We start from the raw sequence: 20,501 nt of genomic DNA, 5'->3' as shown, positions 1-20,501 counted from the left end.
TGCTAGCAGTGGCAGGAAGTGGCCCTTAAGTGACCATTAATTGGCCACGCCCCAATTGGCCTCTGGGCAGGAAGGCTGTCCCCTAACTTCCCTGCCCCAGACTAAATTCAATGGCATAGGGAAGGTGACGGGAACTCCACGCCCCCACCCCGCCTTCCCTCACAATTTTATAAACCCCCCGTCCTCCCCTCCGTCCCCAGCCACCCTACCCATTCCTAGAGGGCTCATAAAATTCAACCCAAGGTATATAAATCTGAAGCTTCAAGTATTGAAACTCCACCTGATGTTGGAAGCATGCAGCTGCATGCATAACTATGTGTCACAAAATACTGATGCTTAAATAAGGTGCGACATGCAGAGTAAGTTTAATGTGAGATAGGTGGACCGACAATCAAACGATCGGTCTATGCACCATTTTGAGGGGCCTGCTTCTGTCAGCCAGCTTCAGGACAATTTAAAGTAGGCTCTTGTAAGTTACTTACACTTTATTTTTACAATAAGATGATATTCTGCACAGGAATGGTAGTGGGAAACTCTTCTTGAGCTCACCGAGATATATTTACACCGAGTGGTCCACATTCCCTGTGGGTTATTTTTCCAGTCTTCAAGAAATGACCTTTTAAGTTTTTAAATAACTGGACGATATTGTCAATTGCAAAAGAATCCATTTGTCCTCTTGGAATGTTGCCCATATGTCTGTTTGAAGACACAAGCTACCAACATATTTATTGGGTTTAGTAATATCATTGTGTGAATACAGCGGATGTCTCACGCTGCTCAGAAGTGAAAGAATTTATGCCAGGTAATAATAAGTTAAAACTAATTTGGACATTACTTTCATTGTAAGATATTGGCATAATTTATCAGTTTTCATAATAGCATTTTCAGAAAAAAGTATTGATCATGTTTGGAAACATTTCTTAAAACATATTGTTCCTTAATGTAGATTTTGGGCAAAATTTTAAACTGTCTTTGAATGCACAAATCACACTGTCCTTTTGTCTTTCTGTAGTAATTGATTATTGCAACTGCGTAATATTTGCAAATAATTTTCAGTCTGTCATAACATAAGCCATAACTCAACTGAAAGCTTTGCAAGTCATTTATGAATATTTTTCACTTGCAAAAAAGAACATTGTAAAAAATCAGAACAGTTTGGGTACGAATTGGTCTCAGTGGTGCCTAACTGGTTTGCAATGAGAGGAAACCACACCAGAAACAAAAAAAGCACTCTTTATAAACTCTACTGATGTGAGAAATTGCATCTATAGGGCCAGTGTAGGAGAGAGAAATGTACAAAAACAGGGCAGATGTTTCTCTGTGTTGGTTGGATCTGCATCTAAAGGGCACAATTCTAAATGATTTGTATTGCCTCCGAGTACCTCAGCTTGATATGACAGAAATAAGTTTCTTATCCTTTCTGGTGCCACAACAGATTTTACTGCCTTTTGCTAATCCAAGCTGAATGGGAATCATATAAATTACTGACTGGATTTAATTTATATAACATACCATCCCAGCCAAGAGTTCCCCATTGTGTAACTGCTGATGAGCTTGCTGCAAGTAACAGATTAGCAGAACTGCACTGAACAAGCTTCACTGCAATCCAGTCTCTGCAAGCCATTTAGTCGCAATAAATGCCTGCTTTTCTTTTGAAATGGGTGTAAAATAGCATTATTTTAAACAAGAGTGCCAGTATTGTGCAAGATACTTAGCAAGAAGGCAATCCAGTGGGAAGGCTGCCAAGACTGCAATGTTACATGAAAGTGACAATTGTCCAATGATTAAGATTGATTGGGCTGCAGTTTGTTAGAACCTCAGTAAGACTGTTAATATTAAAACACAAGATATGAACTAGGATTACACAACAAGATTTCACATTTTAAGACTTCTACTAAACTAAAAAACACCATTAACTGAACAGTACTTTGTATGTAACTAATATCCCAAATTACAGCGAAAGGTATTTTTCCTTCACTTACTAAAACACTGAAAACCTTACACCACATTTATATATTACACAGTCTTCCATGAAGCGATATCTTTGCAACTAAAAGTCCCAAACTCCTCCCGGTTTCAATGGGTTGGATCTCCCAGAACTTCTCGAAGTCAATATCCTCTGCTCACTTCTTCTGAGCACTTTCAACCTGGACTTCTGTGAATAAGGCGATCTCTGGTGACTCTGTTGTTCTTTTTTCTTCTCCGCAAACTTCAACTTTCAAGTCAGGATCAAGTCTTTGCAGCCTTTCATTGTATCAGTATCCTGAGAGCAGGTGTCCTCTCTCTCTCTCCTCTCTGAGGCTGCCACCGCTGGTCTTCATCTTCCAGTCTTCCTTACAGCCTGAAGATTTCTCAAGGTCTGTAGAATTTATCCAGACTCAAAAGTCAGTCATCATTTGCTTTTTCAATGTGCACAGCCCACAAGTCTGGCCACAGCAGAACCACCTGGGCCTTCCTTTATTTCTAGATGTTAGCAATTGCAACTCACATTTGCATTTTCAGAACCATTAGCCCCATGTTTACAATCTGAGACCCTGGGAAAGCAAAACCTATTGTCTGTTAGGTGTTATAACCTTGCATTCTGCTTTTCAAGAGGGTCTTTGAATTGGGTTCCTTGTTGTCCTAGTAACCAAGATTCCTGTTTTGTCTTTAAACAGAGTTGATCTGAGCTCACATGTCTCCTCCAACTCCATTTTTCCACTACATTAAAAATCACAGTTTTTATAACATAATCATGCTACAAAGTCCAGTGTTCATAACAAGTTCTATTAGTTGGCAGTTTGCAACCATTTCTTTCTGTAAATTTGTTCTTAAGAAACACAAGAAAAGCAACTGGTGTATGTGTTGGACACGAGACGTGAATCATGGACATTTTAGTATTATAAGTCATCTAGGCATTGTGCAACAAAAAGGCAAATCAAGGGTGGAGTGATTGTCAAGGTCACGTAGCCATGGGGTGGTTGTGGAAACTGAAATAACTTTATCCACTTAAAAGGAATTGGGAGGCTTCCTGTTCTCTCATTGGTAAGACACTGGCCATTAGAGATTGAGAAAAGTTGAGTAGACAAAAGACACAGTTGTAGTGCAGTAATTAGCAGTTTAAGGTCAAGGTTAATGTGTGTAAAATGAGGTGTGTTTTCCATCTTGCTTGGCACATCAAAGGACACAGTGAAGATTAGATTTTACTTTTGTCAGTGCTATTGTATATCCATAGTGATGATATTTCGTGTCATTACATAAATGAAGCTTTTCCTCAAGATTTTGGCACAGAGATCATTAACTGCACATTATCCAACTCCCTTTTGACTGCTACATTTCCCACGGCTAAAGAGGAAATCAAGTAAGTGATAACTGTACAACAAAAGAGTTCCTCTATCACAAGCCATGAAATTTGTGCCACTTTTATTTTTCACATTAAATAAAAACTGCCATATTATTCTTCTAAGTATGGGTTAAAAGTGAGTGACAGTACTTATTTCAAAGGGAATAGTTGGCCTTTGTACTCAGGAAACTAGTTTATTTAGTTCAATTAAGAGTACTAAGCAAAAATTCCTGTTTCCGTGCTTTGCAGGTGTGGAAGGAATGGAATTCTATATATTGGTGCCAGCTGTTCAATTCAGAATAAGGAATCATTTATATGAACATCACCACTGTAATAGTTCAACTCAAATGTAGTTTTCTTGGGGATGCATTTAAATTGACTTATTGGCCTTTTTGAAAGTACTGTCTATAGTATAAGGATATAATGGTTCATACCGGAGACAGTAAGAGAGACCCCTCCCATTGTACGAGCGATGATGTAACAGTCACATGAAATAGGCTTGAGAAGAGGAAGGTATCACAGCTTGAAGGATGCTAGCTTAGGTGGCTTGCGCAGAGTGTATATAGTAACTGTAAATAATAAAGCGTTGTTAGTTAACCTTTACTGGAGTCTAAGACTTTCTCTAGAAAGCCCTACAATGTTATTAATCAAATACAACTAAACCCAACATGGTGGCAAAAGTAAAACAATGGTAAAACAGCGGTAAAAGTGAGCAGGAGAATTTGAAGATCTGCTTACCTTTGGAAGAAACACCAGGTGAACAACAACAGAGAAGTTTAAAGATAAATACTGGCCCAGTACAGCAAGAAAGCTACTTACTGATAGAAGAGGCTGTGAAGAGCTCCGCAGCTGTGGTGAGTCAGAGCACAGTGAGGCTGCACCACTGAAACGTGGTGGCCAGCAAGTAAAATCCAACAATACCAACTGTCTTGGATCATTCTAAAAGCCCTTAGAAAAACTTGCAGTACTTTTCTAAAGGTATTGTGCTCAAAAAATAATAAAATTGGGGAAAAACCCAATCCTTCACTCAGGCTGAACATGAGGAACAAGTGCGAAAACCCCTTGAAAAGCACGGGAAATACAGAGAAGCACAAGAAACCCCTGAAAACAGCAGGGCCACTTCCGTTAATGCAACCAAGCCTGAAAAAAGCAAAGTGAATTTGCTAAAGAAAGGGGAAAATTCTAAAAAGCTTATTAATACAGCAGGGAACTCACAAACAGCTGGGACACCTCCATTAAAGCAACCAAGCCTGAAAAAACAACCAGAATTTCTAAAAGAAAGGGGAACACCCGAAATAGTCTATTAAAGAAAGCAATATGAATCCAAAATTGTGAATTCCTGAGAGTTTCCGGAATCAAGACAGACTCAATCAGATTCAAAATTGGCATAATTGCAACACACAGCACAAAATTAGCCAGCAAGCACACATAATTTATGAGATATACAACAAGAACAGAAGAATGATGAAGAGAGCATTTTCAACAGACAATGTTGTACATATGGGTGGCCACAAGAAAATTCAGAGGGAAAAAATGAAGACATTCCATGAGTATAGGAAATACTTTACCATAATTGATGACTTAATGGATTGATTACACCAAGGCCATTTGTGTATAACCAAGTGCAGAACGAGAGCACAATCTACAGTATGGTGGCCTGGGATATCTAAAGATATTGAGACTATGATCAACATGGGCGGCACAGTGGCGCAGTGGTTAGCACCGCAGCCTCACAGCTCCAGGGACCCGGGTTCGATTCCGGGTACTGCCTGTGTGGAGTTTGCAAGTTCTCCCTGTGTCTGCGTGGGTTTTCTCCGGGTGCTCCAGTTTCCTCCCACAAGCCAAAAGACTTGCAGGTTGATAGGTAAATTGGCCATTATAAATTGTCACTAGTACAGGTAGGTGGTAGGGAAATATAGGGACAGGTGGGGATGTTTGGTAGGAATATGGGATTAGTGTAGGATTAGTATAAATGGGTGGTTGATGTTCGGCACAGACTCGGTGGGCCGAAGGGCCTGTTTCAGTGCTGTATCTCTAATCTAATCTAATCTAACTGTCAGACATGTGTGATAGAGAGGACAGAACAGCGCGAATCACTATTGACTACCAAATTTCCAACTAGACCTTGGCAAAGGCTAGGCATGCACTTACTCATGTTCGGTGGGAATTCATTTATCATCATTATCGACTACTTTTCCAGGTGGATAGAAGTCTGACGATTACCTTCTACGACCACCGACGCAGTTTTCAGAATCCTTACAGACATCTTCATGACACATGGGATTCCGGATGAAATATTACGGACCACTGTGAACGAATGTTTTACCCAGTTTTCCGTGAAGATGGGCTTTCAGCATCTTACGAGCTCACCGAGGTATCCGCAGTCCAATGGCGAGGCAAAACGAGGTATGACAACCATAAAATCTTTACTGAAGAAAAATGAAGATCTTCCTATCTCACTCCTAGTTTATCGTTCAGTGCCACTGCTGTGTGGATTATCACCAGCAGAATTATTAATGGGAAGAAAGTTAAGAACACAGCTTCCAGTACTGCCTCAACCATTAATGCCTGGATTGAAGGGTCAAGACTTCGAGAAAGAGAAAACTTCTACAGGAGGAAACAAACCTGAAATTACATTAGGAGATTTCGAGCGAGAAGCTTACCCAAATTGAACAAAATGATCAAAAAGTTTGGATATGTGACCTGGAATGAGAAGGTACAGTAACCCTGAGGTTACAATAAACATGAGGACTGTCAGTGATCGTATGCTATACAAACGAATGAAGGGAACATACGAAGGAATGTGAGGAATATCATTCCTTTTCCACAAAAGCAACAGCCAGTAATCCATCTGCAAGATCCAGGTGAAGAGGAACAAACCCAAACCGAACGGAATACTACAACCTGTAGAAACAAAAAACAAAGTTGGCAACCCAGACTTCCTACGAAGAGGACTGATCATCCCAGACAGATTACAAGTAGATCGGGGAGAGTTTCCAAACCTCTAATGAGACTGAATCTGTAAAGTCAGAGACCTGGGGGGGGGGGGGGGGTGGGGAAGAGACAGTAGTAGAGAAGTCATAAATGTATATATGTTTGGATAGAGATTTGGGGGGGAGATGTAGTATAGGATGTAAAGGGTTAATACCAAAGATACGGAGAGAGACACCTCCCACTGTACGAGCGATGATGTAACAGTCACATGAGATAGGATTGAGAAGAAGGTATAGCAGCATGAAGGATGCTAGCATAGGTGGCTTGCGGAGCATGTATATAGTAATTGTAAACAATAAAGGGTTGTTGTTATGACCCAGTGAGAAAGGGGTCTAGGGTTCCTTCTCAGCCTTCACCTGGTCTTACCGTAACAGGGTTTTATTTTAAACACACTGTTTTTTTAGCTTCCTCTTAGTGAATCCTTGTTCATTACTTTCCAATTGTAAGGCAAAGAAACCAGCCAAACAGGTTTTCTTAGGTTTAAAGAAGAAAGGTTCAACTTTATTAAACTTAAACTCGAATTCGGTTAATGCCTACGGATACGCGCCGCGCCCACATTAGCATACATACGCGATACACACATGCAGATAGAGATAGAAAAGAGCAGATGAAATAAAGTGGAAAAGTTTGAGGCAATATCTGAAGATGGTTTTGGTTACTGTTCTTAGAGCTCGCTGTAGAGTCCTTGATTCTAGATAAGTCTTGCTTTTCTTCTTAAACCTTGTTCAATGTAGGAGACTTTTCTCTCTTGAGGTTCATGTGTCTTCAGGGGTTTGGAGTTCCAATGAAAAGAGATGGGAACAGACAGGAGAGGTCTTCTCAGTCCAGGGGCAAACAGTCTTTCTGAGTTCAAACTCTCTGTGGCTAATTCAAAAAAAAACCCTGGACCAGCCAGTTAGTCATGTGACTTGTGGTTTAACCAGTCCTGGCTTTGGTGGATTGTATCACCTTAGCAGTCTCTGGAATGCTGTTCCTTACACTTTCAGTGTCTGGTGATCCAAATGCATTGTGGGTTAAGTGGACCAGGGAATAACCTTTGTCTCCACAAGCACTGTCTGTTAGTTTGCAAATGTCCTTCCAGCCAAGTGTATGTTTTTTTTTAAACAAGTCCTTTCTTCACTCCAGCAACAGTTTAAAATCAATGTTCATATGACAAAATTAATATGCCTCATTTTTGGCAGGTGGGGGTCTTGCATGACAGTTGTTAATTAGCCTTTAGTCTAAGACTTTCTCTAGAATGCCCTACAACTCTACCTGATCCAAATACAACTAAACCTAACTCTGTAGCTACTCCTAAATCCCAAAGTCTTATCCATTGTATTTTTTGTTTCGTAATATCTTAAAATGGGTTTCCTTTCTTTCAAATGAAGTAAGAGGATAAAAGCAGGGTTCATACTCAGACTCTCTAATGCTTGCTGGATTCTGAAGGCTAATTCGGGCAAAAGTATTCTGTGAGTGTGTGCATCACTTACTTAATATTAGGGGACAAAGCTCAAGACTGCATTCTGTGACCAAGAGACACACAAGTATACTTGCTAACATTCACTGTGTCTGTTCTAAGGACTATGTTTTACTCCAAGATGATTTTAATTTCAAAAGACCATTTTAACTACTGAAGAAGGGTTGGTGAGAACCATGATGAACTGTATGTTATGCATATCACACGAACTGTACACCATAGCTTAGCCTAATTACCCAACTCCCTTTTGATTGCTACATTTGCCATAGCTAAAGAGGAAACCATGTAACTGATAACTTTACAACAAAGTATTTCTCTAACCCAAGTCATGAAGTTGGTGCCTTTTTATTTTTCACATTAAACAAAGTGACGACACTTTTCTTCCAAGTACAAGTTAAAAGCGAATGACTGCTTACTTCAAAGGGAATTGCTGCATCTACCTGACTTTGTAATTAAGTATAAGTTCATGCAATGTGAATACTTTGCCTTGGTTCTCACAGACGAGTGTGATAATGGGAATGAAAGGGATCAAGAAGACAAGTTGGAGTAATTAAATAGGATAATGCAAGGTAAAAATGTAATCCTGAAAATGTTGGTGGAACTCTTAAGTGGAGAAAGCAATGCAACGTGCACAGGGAATTCCGAGAGCAAATGGTAGAGGCTCTAACCAGGCTCTTAGGAACATAGGAACAGAGGACCTAGGAACAGGAGTTGGCCATTTGACCCTTCGAACCTGCTTTGCCATTCAATAAGATCATGGCTGATCTGGTTGTGGTCTCAACTCCACTTTACTGTCTGCCCTCCATAATCCTTCTTGACTCGCTTGTCTATCAAAAATCTAACTCAGCCTTGAATAAATTCAATGACCCAGCCTCCACTGCTTTCTGGGGAAGAGAATTCCACAGACTAAAGACCCTCATCTCTGTCTTAAACTGTCCCCTAGTTCTAGACTCCCCCACACAAGGAAACATCCACTCTATCAAGTCCCCTCAGGATCTTATATGTTTCAATAAGATTACCTCTCATTCTTCTAAACTCCAATGGGTATAGGCCCAACCTATTCAACCCTTCTTCATAACATCAGCCCTTCATTCCCGGAATTAGTCGAATTCATCTTCTCTGAACCGCTTCTAATGCAATTATATCCTTTTTCAAATAAGGAAACCAAAACTGTACACAGTACTCCAGATGTGGTCTCACCAAGGTCCTTTATAGCTGCAGTAAAACTTCCCAATTTATACTCAATTCCCCTTGCAATAAACATCCTTGAATATGAAAATTGTGCTAACAGATTGGAGGGTTGCCCAATTAAGCCCTTCTATTGAAGAAGGGATAAACTGGGTAGCTGTAGACTAGTCAGTCTAAGGTAGGTTCTAAAGGTCATAATAATGAATAAAATAATTATTTATTTAGAAAGACATGGGTTATTTAAGAACAGCCTGCATGCATTTGTAAAAGGCAAGTTATGTATGCCAAATTATTAGAGTTTTTTGAGGGAATGGTGGAGTGTATTAAAAATGGAAATGCATAGGGGTCTTGTTGATAAAACTAAGATTGTGGCATTAAAGTGATTGTGGCAGCATGGACAAAAGTTAATAAAAGGACAAAAAAAGATGGTCAATAGTTATATTCCGGATTGGAAGGAATTAGAGTGCTGTCCTTCAGAGTACCATTGCTATACCTAATATATATCAATATTTACAGAAAACACAGTGGGAGCAGGTTTGTTGTCATCCTGAGAGAAGAGGGATGGTGCCTCTCCCATGAAGCCATTATTCCAAGGCAGCTACTTAGCAATCCAAGGCTCTGTGTCAGAATAGAATGCATTAATGATGTAATGTTCTGGAAACACCTACCAATGCTGGACCTCACAGTCAGGATGGCAGCAATCTGAGCTTCAAAGGTAGCAGTGAGAGCTGCATGGGAGCTATCAGAACAGTCACCAGAGATTCCATCATGACAGGTATCACTATTGTGATCATGGAGCTGACTGCCCGCTCCATGCTGGACCAAATGGTCTTCAATCTCTGCGCAAAGCTTTAAGTCCAGCTGCAATTTGACACCGCCGTGCTCTGATCCAAGTTCACTCGCAGCCTGCCCATTGCACATAGCATTTCTTGGTGTACGCCCATCAGCCTTTATTTATCAATCGGGGCCCTCAAAGTTGGTCAAAGGAGAAAGAAAAAATGGGGAATACTTTAGTATAAAACACTCCAGACAGTTTTGAAAAGAACTTCTTATTAAGAGAGATCCTTGTACAGTTTGCACCTGAATTTCCAAGATCATTCTCAGCAGAAAGCATGATACCAGATAATTGCCACGGTCATAGTAGATGACATCATTTTGAAGAACAAATTGAAGGTTTATAATTCAGTGGTGGTCACAGTTCTTCTGTTTCCCTTTTCCCCATCTATACCCTGCTTGATGTATGCTCAGTATCCCTTGAAAGCCCTCCTGTAAACCTTTGTAAACAATAAAACATAATTTTTGTTATGGTGTGAATAGTCTCAAAGTGCCACATTAATTAATTGCACATGCATTACTTGTTCTTGGCCTCTCCCTGTCTTTTTTTACAGTACATGTCTGGTTGAGGTCCCTCAAAATTTCAAGACTGAGCCGACAATTATTATAAAGAAAAAAATAAAAGGCTTGTTCGCAATTTCAACAGAAGATTACTTGGTCTCTTTAGTAATAGTTATTCAAATGAAGTGCAAGGCTCACTGACCAAGTGGGTATAACTAGCAATAACTCACACAAAATTACTGGTTCCAATTGATCAAATATAATGGCTGGAATTTCATGTTGAGCGGGAGGCCCCACCCACTGGCCAAAAAGTCAGGGGTGACTCCGCCAGGAGCCAACCCAGGATTTTACATTCCCCAGGCCCTTAATTGGCCTTGGGCAGGACTTCCGTCCCACTGAGGCAGGACGTCCTGCCTAATGGAGCTGTCAGCCAATCAGCGACGTTTGAAAGGCAAAATTGCAACAATGAGGGTAACATTTCAAGAACTAAATCAGTTGCATTCATCCAGCTTGCCTGTGAGCCTTACAGCAGATGTAAAAAGAAAGACTTGCATTTATATAGTGCCTTTCATGACCACAGGACATCCCAAAATGCTTTACAACCAATAAAGTACTTTTGAAGTGCATTCATTATTGTAATGTGGGAAACGCAGAAGCCAATTTGCACACAGCAAGCTCCCACAAACAGCAATGCAATAATTACCAGATAATCTGTTTTTGTGATGTTGATTGAGGGATAAATTTTGGTCAGAGCACTGAGGATAATTCCTCTGCTTTTCTTCAAAACAATGCCATGGAATCTTTAACATCCACCTGAGAGGGTAGCAGGGACCTCAGTTTAATATCCCATCTGAAAGACAGTGCAGAATCCCTTTAGCACTGCACTAGAGTGTTAGCATAGATTTTGTGCTAAGTCCTGGAGTGGAGCTCAAACCCACAACCTTCCTGACTCGCAAGCAAGAGTGCTACCAACTGAGCCATGACTGCTGCAATCTCAACTGCTTTTCAAACTTAGCCCCTGCTGGCTGGCTCTTCATTTCCAGCAATGGCTGGATATGGGCCCAACACTATAGCACCATCCATTTTCAGGGCTAGTTGATTCTGGAAGTGAGCTGTTCCACACTCCTGAGCAGATTCTGACTTCTATGGTTCATATCAACCAACACATTTTGTGGGGCCTTCGGCATTGGGTGCCTTAACCAGTGTTTGGTTCATCCTGCAGTGCCAGTTCTGCTTACCAAAAGTGGCCCACGAGACATTTGTCTTTCATGCCAAACTCCAAGCCAGCGAATTGGACTTCTTGTCCATTTAAAGTTTTAGATTGTTTCATATATCAATAACCATTTAGAAACACATTTGACTGCTTGCTAATAATTTGTAACTGGATAATATTGTTAAACTTATAATGCAGCAGTTTGCTTTAAACTAAACAGAACACAAGGGACACCAAAACTCATTTCTATTTTGAACTTTTCTTGTATTTTTACTCGCTCTAGATCCACACAGCAGAGTATGCCTGATACCAAAGAGTCAAGATGAACCTGTTAGCAGTACCTATATTAATGCCAACTACATTAGGGTGAGTAAGTGCATTGCTTACATTCATAATCAGCATAGATTGTATTAATGCTTCTACTGTCCAGTTACAGAGCAGTTATGCAGAAGCTTTCACCACGAATCTAAATTGTGGTTCTTGTTTCTCTTATTTCAATAATTGTTTAGTAATTTCTCCTAAATTATATCTATAGTACATGTATTTTAAGGTATGATCACAGCCAATAGACTTTCCTTTTAAATTCATCAAATTTAATTTACTAGATCCAGAAACTGGGAATGAGAAAAGAAGAAAACGTAGGTCTATCCAGTTTACCTTCTACCAGCCTGGTACTCACATGGTAAAACTATAATGAAGTTGATGACTAATCATTGCAACCAATCACTTACCAATTAGTCTGAAACAAACCTAGACATGAGGCAAAGAAAATCTATCAGTGATGCAAAACTTTGGGAACAGGTCCAAAGTCACCTATTCCTCCCAAACATGCTACATTTACCATATTTCATGTCACAAATTACTCAGATACTGTATCCAAAATGACTATTCTCTGAAAGAAATAATCTAATTTGCATTTGAATGTATCATTACTATCTGCTTCCACCATCTCCCTAGGGAACCTGTTCCATAGATTGACCACTCTCAATAAAATATTGTTTGCACAGCTTAGTTTCAACTTACAGCCCCTTTGAGGCCTTGTCCTCAGGTTCTACTATTTTGGACCAGGTGAAACAGCCATCTGCACTATTTAGTGTCTTTAGAATTGTAAAACAGGAACCATATTATCTCTCAACCTTTTCTTTTCCAGTGAAAACCCAGTTTACAAATCATCATTTAGTAATGCAGAACTTGAGTATTGCTGAAAACAGAGACATTTTGTCAAAGCTTTTCATCTTGCTCTCATCAGGACAATTCGCAAGAATACCAATGTAATGAAAGCAACAAATTTATACTATATGAGAAGAGAGTGCTGATTGGTTGGCAAGTGGACTCTGATTGGTAGAGGCATTGCCATGGATAATGCACCAGTTTAACCAGAATGCAACCAGAACGATTGAGGAATTGAATTATGAAGAATGATTATGTAAACTGGTGCATTCTCCATGGCAACGCCTCTACCAATCAGAGTCCACTTGCCAACCAATCAGCACTCTCTTCTCATATAGTATAAATTTGTTGCTTCCATTACATTGGTGTTCTTGCGAATTGTCCTGATGAGAGCAAGATAAAAAGCTTTGACAAAATGTCTCTGTTTTCAGCAATGCCCAGTTTACATAATCACTCTTCATAATTCAATTCCTCAGTCATTATGGTTGCCCTCTTCTGTATTCTCTCTGTAGCTGCAGTGTCCTTTTTGTACTGCAGTGGCCAGACTGTACGCTGTATTCTGAGTGCAGACAACCAATGATTTATAAAGTGGCAGGATTATCCCACTATTTTGGCTCAATATTAACCTTTTATTACATTCCCGCTTCTGTTACCATATATTAATTCTGCCCAAAGCCATTCTGTGTCTGCCCTTTCCTTTTTCTATATCTTCTCTCACTTATGCCTCAATACTGGGATTTATTTGTACTGCCATTCCACCCTCCTTTTCTCCTGATTTGGACCCTTCTGAACATTTATATCCTTTCAGATATGTATCTCATTGAGTGGAATTTTTCCATCATGTCTCTCTGATGCTAATGATGCCCAATCTATCAACCCCTACAAGACCTTCCAACTCACACATCTAATTTGGCGGACTACTTGTATTGTTGTTCCCTTTTCCATTTGCTTTTTTAACATTTTGATTTTGATTTTCTCCCACCATTTGAATTGGACTTACTAAACATTGATTTGTGTTTTCACTGTTACACCTTAGCATTTGCTTCCGTCAGTACAGGTACTCTCTTACATCACCTCATATCTAGTTTAAACACTATACCACCATTTTATCTATCCTGCCAGTCAACACCTCTATCGACAACCCCCCCACCCCCCACCACCATGCACCACCCCCCGCCCCCCCACCTCCCACCACCACCCCCAACACAACTTTTTGTTTAGGAGGAGCCCAACCAGTCTTTAGAAGCTCCCCCATTGCAAAAGGTGTTCCACTGTTTGAGGAACCAAAACCCTGATACCCTACACCAATGCATTAACCACATATTGCTCTGCCTGATTACTATCTGTCACTCTTTAGCACATGGCACAGGTCGCTCCGCTTCCAGCCCACTCCGCGATGCTCCTTGCTTTAAATGTAATTGTATAAAAGGAACAGGAGCAAAATACTAATCTTGTTTTCAACAAATGTCAAAAAGATGGTGATTAATTGAGTTAAATGTCAGTCAATAGAGTAGTTTTATTAAGGTTAGACCTCAGCCCAATAAGTAGTCAAATTGTCAACAGATAATTCAGCCCGCTGAAAATTAATAGGACCGCAACACTAATTAGAAATTCAATCCATATACAATGATAAAGCAAGGATTTATAATATTTTAGTAAGCTATTACACAATAAAGGTTTACACCATCTCATGAGAGTTTCCACAGCTTCTAAAATTAGTGCTGGCAATCAGGAGCACTACCAAGGAAATCTAACCCTGCTGTTTTTTTAAACAAACATTTTTTTCAATTTTGTCTTTAAAAAAAACTCATACAATAGTAAACATATTTGTCAGGTGTCTCAGGAATAAATAGCTCCTCTATTGGAGATTTTAGTATCCAATCAGTACAGACCCTTCCTACAAACTGGAGATTATCACTTTAACAGAGATTTTGTGCTCTATTGGAGATAGTATATTGTGTAGAAATGTGCTACTTTATATTAGAAATGTGCAATAGAGTCCGATTTCTCTTATCATTTATTGGAAATTGATTAGGCATTCTCCTATCTATAAATCTCAAAGTCAGCTCCCTGGCAGTTACAGTGTGGGGTAACACCACAAGTGTTAGTTACTAAGTTTAACATATAACATCTTTGGGAAGTAAATGAACATCTCTCTGATTTATAGCTGTTAAGAAATTGCTTTCATTAGGGTGATAATGTGAATGCTTGCTGCCTCTGCTTAAAGTGCAAAGGGCTATGCACTAAATTTTCTTTTGTATAACCAGTCATGCATATGTACTAAAAGACTAGCATCTTCATCTGTCATTCAGGGTTATGGTGGTCAGCAGAGGGCATATATTGCAACTCAGGGCCCTATGATCAATACAGTAAATGACTTCTGGTGGATGGTTTGGCAAGAGGACTGTCCTGTGATCGTCATGATAACCAAGCTGAAAGAAAAGAATGAGGTAAGGTCTGAACAGAGTTATATAATTGTGAGAGACCTGTTGCAAAAAATATGGCATTGCAAACAAAGGAAGCTCCCTGAAAATTACAGCAACTATATATAACTATCTTTAAAAGATCTGGTGTATCCTCACTGAGGAACTGCAGTCCTATTTTATCCCAGGAGTAAAGAATGTAACAATAATGGGGATAAAACAAGTTATGAAGATCTTCCTCAAGGGTGGCATTCAAAAAGACATTTAATTGTACTATTTCTATCACATTTTTAAAAATGCATATAGTAAGATTGAGTATACTCAAACATCATTAGAACTCCGATGCAGTTTTCAATTGTCATGGGACAACTGAAGGCCATTCGAAAAATGAGGCAGTTAGATCTGTTAGTAATTTTTGTGGGGCCAGGAGGAGCACTAATGCTTCCCTGGCTTCACAAAAAATAATCCCTAGCCCAGCCACCAATGCCCAAGCTTTCACAGCTCTCCCCCAGGTTCACCTCCACCATGTCACAAATGCATGAGCGGGTCATCGCATATGTGATGATGAGGCCTGAACATCAAAATGGCTGAGGCTTCTGACCATTTCCATCTGGCAGGCTCATCAAACTCATCTCCAATATCTCAAAGCAACAACAACAACTTGTATTTATATAGCATCTTTTACACTACAAAATATCCCAAGGTACTTCACAGGAATGGTACGGCCACATGGTGAGGGCTATGGGCGATTCCTACTGTTCAACTCCCACCTGACTGCAGCAAGTGTGTTTTGTTATTGGGGTTTAACCACTTTGTGTTTTATTTGTCAAAAAATAAGACAGCGGTTTCGGGTTGTGGGGGTGGGGGGTGGTCACAGTAAACCTGTTGAAGTCTCTCGGAAGTCAAGTTCTCATTGGTTGCAGTGTTTGTAGATTTCTCTCTCGGTTGAAAGTTCAGCTGAAGACAGTGGATTACGTCTAATTCTCTGCTGTATAGCTGTAGGTCCAGAATTCTACAGCAGGGTGCGTCCCTTCTGCTTTGTTGAATGTTATCCCAGCCCTTGAGCTGGAAAAGCTATTTGAATACAGCTTTCTGGGTCTGTCTGTCTGTCTCTCTCGGCTGCTTTTTAAGGTAATGATGTGTAACATCTCTCCTCTGTTGGAACACAGGTATTTCCTTCCCTGTTGTGATCGACAATGGTCTAGGGTATGGCTATTTCACACCTTCTTTGTTTCAGAAGAGCCCATTCAATTCAGAAGTGTCTCTTGATTGGTTCAGGATGAGAATAATCTGGTTATGATGTTTACACTTCACACCTTCTTTGTTTCAGAAGAAACTATTCAATTCGGGAATATTTCAGGATGGGTGTAAGATGGGTACAATTAACACCTCTTAGCTTTGAAGATATTCTTTTGTCCCTGTCAGACAGCTTTAATATACAAAGGTCAAGTCTTTTAACTTTTGGTGGCCATTTTGCAGAACATTGTTCAATTTTTAAAAGATTTTTTATAAGACATAATTTTTTATCAAAGTGATTCAAAGAAGAACAAAGAACAAAGATAATTACAGCACAGGAACAGGCCCTTCGGCCCTCCAAGCCTGCGCCGATCCAGATCCTCTCTCTAAACATGTAGCCTATTTTCTAAGGTTCTGTATCTCTTTTCTTCCTGCCCATTCATGTATCTGTCTAGATACATCTTAAAAGACGCCATCGTGCCCGCATCTACCACCTCCGCTGGCAACACGTTCCAGGCACCCACCACCCTCTGCGTAAAGAACTTTCCACGCATATCCCCCCTAAACTTTTCCCCTTTCACTTTGATTCCTGACAACACAGCGGCCCGCTGACGTCATCAGAGTGTGCTATGCTGTGCACATGCGTAGTTTCATCTTGCCAGAACTTAGTGGCATATGCACAGGATGACATCATCACACCGCACAAATGTCCTCGTGTATCGCGCAGGCGCGATAATGCGTCATTGGGTATCCAGCCCCTCACTCGGATGCAGGAAGCGACTGAATAGGAGACTGTGAGGCTGGAGCTCTCCCCCCTCAGCAACTCGCTCCAGGTCTCGACGCTTCCTCCCCTCAGCTGCTCACTCCAGACCTCGCTGCTCCCCTCCACTCCCCGATTGTTCCTCGCTTTGCGCCACCCCGCTCACTCCCCCCCACCCCAGCTAGCTCTAAGCTGCGCTGCTTCCCTTCTCTTGGCCAATCGCTCCTACGTCGCCCGGTCACCCTTGCTTCTTCGGGTGGCGTGTGGAGACTGATGAAATGTGGGAACGAGTAGAGGAAAGCAGCACTACCCAGTGTTCGCAGTGGGGGCCAGGGGAGCATGCAGCCGTCCGGAGAGTGGGGTGGCGCAAGCAGGGAACAATCGGCCAGGGAAGTGGGGGGAAACAGCGAGGTCTGGACCTAACGGCAGGGTGGATGTGAGGAGAGAAAGCAAGGTGCCGAGGGGGGAGAGCGGCCAGTGTGGCGGGAGATAGTAGCTGCGTTCAGGTAAAATCAGTCCGGATCAGTAATATAAACGAATCATAGTAACACATTGGCAGCACATTTTATACTCTGCCTGATTTTCTTTTCCATTGATCGGGGTGCCAATTCACTATCTTCCAATGGAAATTCAATCATAAAATTCCTTTTGTATTTAATAGGATTACTGGAATATTAAATGGATCTGAGGATTGCAGTTAGTATCCTACAACTACATAATATTACTGGGCTTCCATCCAACTTAATGTAAGGTTAGTTCGCTAGAACCATCTGGCCATGAGCATTTCCTGTGATAAATTGAGCAGTGCCATCTTTAATCCTGACAGCTGCCTGAACGTCGCAGATACTGACGTTCCAGCTGAAGAGCCTGCATTTGCACATGTGCAAGCACTGCGCCGCCTACTGGTTGCATTGTCAGCAAACGCAGCCATTTTCTATTGTCACACTTCTTGTATGCGTGACAGGAGTGTTATCAAACACCGAACTACATAAGGAGATATTAGGATAGGTAATCAAAATTTTGATCAAAAAGGTAGGCTTTAAGAGATGACTTAAAGGAAGAGAGAGAGTTAGAGAGGTGGAGAGGTTTCGGGAAGGAATTCCAGTGATTAGATTTTTTTTAGATTAGAGATACAGCACTGAAACAGGCCCTTCGGCCCACCGAGTCTGTGCCGAACATCAACCACCCATTTAGGACCAAGGCAGCTGAAGGCGCATTGATTAAAATTGGGATGAACAAGAAGTCAGAATTGGAGGCATGCAGAGATTGCAGTCGGTTGCAGGGCTGGAGGAGGTTACAAACATAGGGAGGGGCAAAGTCATGGAGGGATTTGAAAATGAGGTTGAAATTTTTAAATTTGAGGGATTGCCAGACTAGGAGTCAATATAGGTCAGTGAGCGTGGTTGATGGGTGAATGAGACTTGGTGCGAGTTAAGATATGAGCAGCAGAGTTTTGAATGAGTTAAAGTTTCTGGAAGATGAAAAATGGGAAATCGGCCAGGAGAACATTGGCATAGTCAAGCCCAGAGGTTACAAAGGCATGGATGCATATTTCAGCAGCAGATGAGTGGGAAGAGAAATCATTGCAGGTGATTCTCTGGCTACAACTGGATAGATAAGTATGGAACCAGGTGAGGACAGTCCCACGTACCTGCATGATGGAGGAGAGGTGTTGGAGGAGGATGGTGTGCTCAACCATGCCAAAGGCTGCAGACAGGTCAATAAGAATGAGGAAGGATAGTTTACCATGGTCACAGTCTGATAGGATGTCATTTGTGACTTTGTTAAAAAGCCATTTCAGTGCTGTTGCAGGGGCAGAAACCTGATTGGAAGTCTCCAAATATCATGTGCGGGGAAGATGGGCAAGGAATTAGGAGGGGACAGCATGTTGAAGGACATTGAAGAGGAAAGCAAGGTTGGAGATTGGTCAGTAGTTTGCAAGGACAGAGGGGACAAGGGTGTTTTTTTTTGAGGTGGGAGTGATGAAACCAGATTTTAAGGTGAGGGGGAAAATATCTGAGGAGAGGGAATCGTTAACAGTATCAGCTAACATGGGGGCCAGGAAGGAAAGTGAGGTGGTTAAGAGTTTGGTGGGAATATGGTAGAGGTGGCAGGAGGTGGGTCTCATGGACAAGATGAGCTCGGAGAATGCATGAGGGGAGATAGGAGAAAAACTAGAAAAAGGTAAAAGTTCAGGGCTAAGGCAAGGGGGAGTCTTGGTGGGCTAGGGGAAAGAAGGGAAACCACAGAGGCAACTGAACGGATGGCCTCAATCTTAGTGACAAAGAAGTTCATGAGTTCCTCACATTTGTTAGAAGTGAGATCCCCCAATTTGTAATTTGGGATATGGAACTTGATTTTCTAAGTACGTTAAAGAAAGAAAAGAATTTATGTAGTGGGTTGTCATTTCTCTCAGAAACATCAAAAAGTGTTTCACATAAAGTGATTTGTTTTAAAGTACAGTGACTGTTAAGTGGGAAAATCTGTACTGCACTGATATCACCGCTTTGTTATCTGTCAGTAAGGGTGTGGGACTTGGAGCTTACAGACATGAACTTGGGCCCTGAGAGTGAGATCAAACCTGTGCTCGTACAAAACTTTCTGGACAGTGAACATTGAAGCTTAGGATGGATTTTGCTACCACTATACTTCATATGTCCACAATGGAGATGCCAGCATGTAGTTTAAGAGTTAAGAGACATTAAGAGCTTTGGCTGCCCCAGAGGAAATGGTCTATGCACACTTCCCTCCCAAGGCTGTAATACAGATGTTCGAAGTAAAGAAATGGCACTCATGCACAGCAGACATACAACATTTTATATCATTCTCCGTGATAAAAGATTTTTTCCGCCGTGGACATAATTGAAATGTCTGTCATACATGCCTGTCGATTTTCTTCCTATTGGCCATTTCGCCAACTGTATTGCAGAAAATTGTTCTCCCCAAGAAATTCTTCCCCCAGCCAGACTCTCCCAAATAAAGTTCTGTCCAGTCACATTGTAGCAATTAAAATTTCTCTGAGATAGAGCCACCATATGGATTACTCATCTACTTCAATATAGTCTTGTAAAAACCTCTAACATATTAAGTGCTGAGAATCTTAATTTTTTGGATGATATGGTTGTAGCAGTTTATATTAGTTCCTTGATTTTTTAAATTCGTTCTTGGGATATGGACATCACTGGCTAGGGCAGCATTTATTGCCCATCCCTAATTGTCCTTGAGAAGGTGGTGGTGAGCTGCCTTCCTGAACTGCTGCAATCCTTGGGGTGAAGGTACACCAACAGTGCTGTTAGCAAGGGAGTTTCAGGATTTTGACCCAGTCACAGTAAGGAACAGCGATATAGTTCCAAATCAGGATGGTGTGTGGCGTAGAACTTGTAGGTGGTGGTGATCCCATG

At 41.0% G+C, this 20,501-nt stretch overlaps 1 protein-coding gene across 1 annotated transcript in view; it reads left to right on the top strand.

Annotated features, from left to right (window-relative positions):
- The window catches only part of LOC137379502 (receptor-type tyrosine-protein phosphatase R-like), a 239,121-nt gene that overhangs the window by 162,873 nt on the left and 55,747 nt on the right, over window positions 1-20,501 (top strand). Inside the window, exons 9-10 of the mRNA XM_068050422.1 lie at window positions 11,795-11,877; window positions 14,994-15,131. Coding sequence (XP_067906523.1) covers window positions 11,795-11,877; window positions 14,994-15,131 — 221 coding nt within the window. The remainder of the gene's footprint in view (window positions 1-11,794; window positions 11,878-14,993; window positions 15,132-20,501) is intronic.

This window comes from Heterodontus francisci, chromosome 18 (genome assembly GCF_036365525.1).
Source record: "Heterodontus francisci isolate sHetFra1 chromosome 18, sHetFra1.hap1, whole genome shotgun sequence".
NCBI classification, from domain to species: domain Eukaryota; kingdom Metazoa; phylum Chordata; class Chondrichthyes; order Heterodontiformes; family Heterodontidae; genus Heterodontus; species Heterodontus francisci.
The sequence above is the reverse complement of the archived record's forward strand: the minus strand, read 5'-3'. Positions and strand labels throughout refer to the sequence as shown.